The sequence below is a fragment of the Pelophylax lessonae genome (genome assembly GCF_965119305.1).
Source record: "Pelophylax lessonae genome assembly, chromosome: 6".
Lineage (NCBI taxonomy): Eukaryota > Metazoa > Chordata > Amphibia > Anura > Ranidae > Pelophylax > Pelophylax lessonae.
In genome coordinates this window covers 249,838,701-249,844,700 of record NC_138773.1, presented here as the reverse complement: position 1 = coordinate 249,844,700, position 6,000 = coordinate 249,838,701, and the positions used below count along the sequence as shown (strand labels likewise).

Genomic DNA, 6,000 nt, shown 5'->3' with positions numbered 1-6,000 from the left:
GATGGCACACCGAGGATGTACAGGAAAGATATAGGATGGCATATAGATTTATGGCATACAGAGGATGTACATGGCAGGTAAAGGATAGCACAGACAGAGGATGTACATGGCAGGTATAGGATGGCAAACAGAGGATGTACATGGCACACGGAGGATGGCACACGGAGGATGGCACAGAGAGAGAGAGGAGGAGAAAGAGAGAGAAGAGAGAGGAGGAGAAAGAGAGAGAAGAGAGAGAAGGAGAAAGAGAGAGAAGGAGAAAGAGAGAGAAGAGAGAGAAGGAGAAAGAGAGAGAAGAGAGAGAAGGAGAAAGAGAGAGAAGAGAGAGAAGGAGAAAGAGAGAGAAGAGAGAGAAGGAGAAAGAGAGAGAAGAGAGAGAAGGAGAAAGAGAGAGAAGGAGAAAGAGAGAGAAGGAGAAAGAGAGAGAAGGAGAAAGAGAGAGAAGAGAGAGAAGGAGAAGGAGGGAGGAGGAGGGAGGAGGAGGAGGGAGGAGGAGGGAGGAGGAGGGAGGAGGGAGAGGAGGAGACTGATTACCTTCCACAGCGGCACAGCACATGAAGGGAGGAGGTGGGTGGAGCCATTCTAGGGGCGGAGGAGGACGAGCCGAGGAGGATCCTGTTTCGCTGTGCATGCTGGGTCCCCTCTCCTCAGGACGTCACTGGTTGCTAGATGCCAGTCGGCTGGCCTTCCTAGCAACCGATGCAGCGGAAACTCAGAGCCACAGCAAAGCAGCCGGCACCCGTTCCCAGGGGACAAACTGGTCGGGGGGGGGGGGGGCCTAGACCACCAGGTAAACTAATCTGGCCTGGGGGGGGGGGGACAGATCATTGCCATCTTGTGTGTGGGGCCCCCGGGTCGGAAAGACGGCCCTGAGGCAGCCTACATCCAGAGGTCTGAGGTAAGTTCTCCAATGCCATATTTTCTCTGAGCGGTATGGTATGGTATGCAATTTTTGCAGTTTCAATTGTCAAAAGTTGTGAATGGTACCCTAATTCCGAACTGTACCACTTTTTTGGTACCCTTTTGTTGGGGTACCAAGCACATTAGTACTGTACCAACAGGTTGGAGCTATACTGTTGAGGTACTGTTGAGCTGACGTACTGGTGGCGGTGGAAACGCAAGCCTGATCAAGGTATACTGTCCTGAACCGTACTGAACCGAACCAATCAGTGGAAACGAGGCACAAGATGTTTGAAACAACCTACCTGCTGAGTTCCATCAAAAACTGTGCACAAGTCTACCTAGAAGAATTGGTGCAAAGGGCGCTCACACCAAATATAGATTTGGATTTCTCTTCTGTTCATTTACTTTCCATTTTGTTAACTGATAAGAATAAAGTATTACCACTTCTATTTCTGAAAACATTCTTCATTTACACCATTTTTCACACATGCCTAAAACTTTTGCACAGTACTGCATATAGTATATACATATAATAGTGTATATTACAGTAATAAATGAAGAGAATTTGATCAGACATCACACTTGTGTATGTGCTTTGTACAGTCCCACACATTAGCTGCACTGACACTGAAGGGACATGAGAGGTAACCCACCTATTATACCTCTCCATGGATACACTGATATATTAGAGTCTATCAGTACTTTGTAGGGTGGGTTCCATTGCTCTGCTCTCTCCTGGGACTCGGAGGACACTACCCCTCCCCCACCATCCTCCCTCTAATAATACAGCTACATTTGGCGCCAATAAGTGGTGTGTGAGGAAAGGGGCGGGGCTATGAAATTAATGATCAGAGGAGACGGAGTGCCTATTATGAGGCGCTCCCTATCTTTATGAGGAGAGGGGCGGGGCTATGATATTAATGATCAGAGGAGACGGAGTGCCTATTATCAGGAGCTCCCTATCTTTATGAGGAGAGGGGCGGGGCTATGATATTAATGATCAGAGGAGACGGAGCGACTATTATCATGAGCTCCCTATATTGGTCAGTGAGATGTGTTCTACCTTCACCCCATGAGGAGGGCGTACACACCTAACCAACTCGGCCTACGCCTCTGGCGCTAAATAGAAGAGGGCGGGCGATAGCATTAGGTAGGCGGGCTCAGGAGTGGAGGTGGGCGGGTCACGACTGGAGGTGAACGGTCTACAGAACCAATAGGAATACAGTACAAAGTACAGCGCGCTCGTTCAGGAGGCAGGGCCCGCCCCGCCCCTGGCTCCACCTCTACTACAAACTTTTTCGCGCGGAAACTTTCGCGGGAAATCAGAGTAGTTCCTCGCTGTGGTGTGTGAAGTCTCTCCGCTCATCGTCATGGATCCCTTCCAGCTCCAGGTGAGTGCAAACCGACCCCCCCTTCCCGGAATACACTGGGCAATGTACAGGGGTGCAGTGTGCGCTCTGGGACCGGCTCCGGGGGTCTCTTGTAGGGAACCTGGAGGAGGTGATAGAAAGGTGCGGGCGTCCTCCGCTCCTGCTATATAGAGATGTGGGCGAGGCGGGGATGAGGAACTAGAGGTCCCAGCCAGCCGGGGGAGGGGTGACCACACAGAGAGGGGTGACACGTGTGCTGAGGGGGCACAAAGCTGACACGTGACTGCGGGAAGCGCGCGAACTTCTATGTGTAATGTATGGAGGGGGCGGGGCTCTTCTGTTCTCATTCCTTCGATAATCTGCATTGTATACTCTACAGATCGCAGGATATATATATGAATATATATATTATTCTACAGATCGTAGGGTGTATGTGTGTGTATATATATATATATATATATATATATATATATATATATATATATATATATATATATATATATATATATTTCTATCACACCCTCACTAGACACTTTATTAGATACACCTTGCTAGTATCTGGTTGGACCCCTTTTGCCTCCATTCTTGGTGGCATAGATGTAACAAGGTCTTAGAAACATTGCTCAGATTTTGGTCCATAGTGACATGATGGCATTGTGCAGTTGCTGCAGATTTGTCGGCTGCACATCCATGATGTGAATCTCCCATTCCACCACATCCCTAAGGAGCTCTATTGGATGAGATGTGATGAGTGTGGAGGCCATTGGAGTGCAGTGACCTCATTGTCATGTTGAAGAAACCAGTGGTGAGATGATTTGAGCTTTGTGACATGGTACATTATCCTGCTGGAAGGAGCCATCAGAAGTTGGGTACACTGTAGTCATAAAGGGATGGCCATGGTCAGCAACAATACTCAGGTAGGCATTTAAACAATGCTTAGTTGGTACTAAGGGGCCCAAAGTGTGCCAAGAAAATATCCCCACACCATTACACCAGCAGCCTGAACCATTGATACAAGGCAGGGTGGATCCATGCTTTCATTCCAAAATCTGACCCCACCATCTGAATGTCACGGCTAAAATTGAGACGACTCGGGTCAGGCAACGTTTTTCCAGTCTTCTATTAAACTTTTTGGTGAGCCTGTGTGAATTGTAGCCTCAGTTTCCTGTTGGCTGACAGGAGTGGCACTCGGTGTGGTCTTCTGCCGCTGTAGCCTATCTGCTTCAAGATTCAATGTGTTGTGCGTTCAGAGATGGTATTCTGCAAACCTTGGTTACGAGTGGTTATTTTAGTTTGTTGCCTTTCTATCATCTCTAACCAGTCTGCCCATTCTCCTCTGACATCAACAAGGCATTTACATCCACACAACAGCCGCTCACTGGATATTTTCTCTTTTTCAAACCATTCTCTATAAACCCTAGAGATGGTTGTGGAAATTCCAGTAAATCAGCAGTTTTCTAAATACCCAGACCAGCCTGTCTGGCACCTACAACCATGCCACGTTCAAAGTCACTTATATCCCCTTTCTTCCCCATTCTGATCTTCAGTTTGAACTTCAGCAAGTTGTCTTCACCACGTCTAGATGCCTAAATGCGTTGAGTTTCTGGCATGTGGCAGATTAGCAATTTCTGTTACAAAGCAATTAAACAGGTGTACAAAAAGTGGGCAGTGAGTGTTTGTGTGTGTGTATATATAATTTTTCAGTCCAGACATCAATGTCTAGAGCTCCGCCCACACCTGGCATTTCTGGGTCATGTGACAAAGCACACAGAACACACTTTGCAGTGTTGTCATGGCTGGACTCACACCTGAGCAGAGGGATCTCCTGGTTTTCCAAGTGACCAATTTTTTAGAATTGATCACTGTATTTGTGTCACTGGTCCCCAAAAAAGTGTCAGTGTCCGATTTGTCCGCTGCGGTGTCACAGTCCTGCTTTGACGCTAATCACAGTGTTCCGTGAGAATTACCTACCCCGTGAGAAAAACCTACCCCGTGAGAAAAACCTACCCCTCGTCACTTCCGGTACTCGGCACTGTATGTAATGCAGCGGGTACATTAAAACAGCTGGGCTGCAATACGAATCATCTCCGCTCCTGTCCCGGTCACTTCCCTGATCTCGGATAGTAAATATAAAAGCGGCAGCGGCTGTATGAAAAGATAAATCATGGAGCCGAGAGCCGCTTTTATATTTACTTGCCGAGAGCAGGGAAGTGACCGGGACAGGAGCGGAGATGATTCGTATTGCCGCACAGCTGTTTTATGTAAGCGCCGCGTCGGTAGGTTTTTCTCACGGTACACCGTGATCGTTTCATACTAGTGCGCATGCGCACTAGTAAGCTCCTCTGTTCTTCCATCACGTATCCGGGGCTCTGAGCATGCGCACTGCTGCGCTGATCAGCTCTTTCTGGCCGGAAGTGACGAGGGGTAGGTAATTCTCACGGGGTAGGTAATTCTCACGGAACACACAGCCATTACTATAGAAAAAAAAAATATATAAAAGTTTGCAGATGCTATAACTTATGCATACATATTGGCCTAAACTGATGAAGAAATTCGTTTTTTTTTATTTATTTTTTTTTTTTTTTATTGGATGGATGTTTTCCAGCAGCAAAAAAATATATATTTCAATTTTTTTTTGTTTTATAGCACAAAAAATAAACCACAGATAACTTGGGCTGTATTCTGTTAATGTTGGCCATACATATGCATCTTTTCTTTATTTCTACCACGGGTTGAAGGAGTGCAAATAGCTTGATTCACCTATCCACAAAGTGTTGGGGGAATCCCTCCTGTTGTATCTTATTCTGGCAGCAGCAGATTTCCCTGCTATCAGGATACAATGATTACTGCTCACGGCTTTAGCTGCTGGCAGCGATTGAATGAAGAAAAATCTAACAGGCCGGCTGTACTGAAGTCGATCTAATCAACTTCATTACAACCAGCCTGCCCATAGATGGATTCAGCTGGTTTCTACTGGCCTTAGCATTGTTTCCTGCCTTTTCTGGACTACGGAAGAACTCCCTCTTTTTTCTAAAACGGAGAAGTGGTTTATCGTCCATTGAGATGAGTGGAAACAATGCTAACTTCCTGTACTCTTCTCTGGGCTGTGATTAGTTGGCATTGTTTCCTGTTCTCTGTGAACAACAAAACACCTCCCCCTCTTATAGGGACAAGAGGGAGGTGTTATGTAGTCCTAACACTCCCTGTTCTAAGGTGACAATGCTGTCACCCTAAGGCTCCTGTCACACGGAGTGGACCTTATTGCGATCCGCTCCTGCACTTTTGTTTTTCACATTTGTGTCATCCGGTCCGTATGTCCGCATATTCCATTGTTTTGCGGATGATATACGGACATAATGTAAGTCTATGTGATTGCGGATGTCAGCGGATGACACCGCTGACATCCGATTTTGCGTCCTTTCTGTTTTTTTAAACGGAAGAAGAAAAAGGGTTCGGTTCCGTTCCAAAAAACGGAACCGAATTGAAAGGATGCAAATCGGATGTCAGCGAATGGTCATCCGCTGACATCCGCAATCCCATTGACATGCATTATGTCCGTATATCACCGCAAACGGATGGGGTGATATACCGACATACGGAACGCCCGTGTGAAAGGGGCCTAACATAGGCGTTTGCAGACAAAGTGGCTGGTTCTGGCTGCCTGCGTTTTCAGAATTGTGGGTCACGTTTGCGAGGCCATTCTTTCTTAATGGCAACCAAATGTGGT

General features: G+C 46.9%; 1 protein-coding gene across 1 annotated transcript in view; it reads left to right on the top strand.

The window, feature by feature from the left end:
- Positions 1-2,196: 2,196 nt before the first annotated feature.
- Positions 2,197-6,000, top strand: part of CDCA7 (cell division cycle associated 7) — a gene marked incomplete at its 3' end in the record, with an annotated part of 40,651 nt that continues 36,847 nt past the window's right edge. Inside the window, exon 1 of the mRNA XM_082261780.1 lies at positions 2,197-2,294. Coding sequence (XP_082117906.1) covers positions 2,274-2,294 — 21 coding nt within the window. The 5' untranslated portion in view covers positions 2,197-2,273. The remainder of the gene's footprint in view (positions 2,295-6,000) is intronic.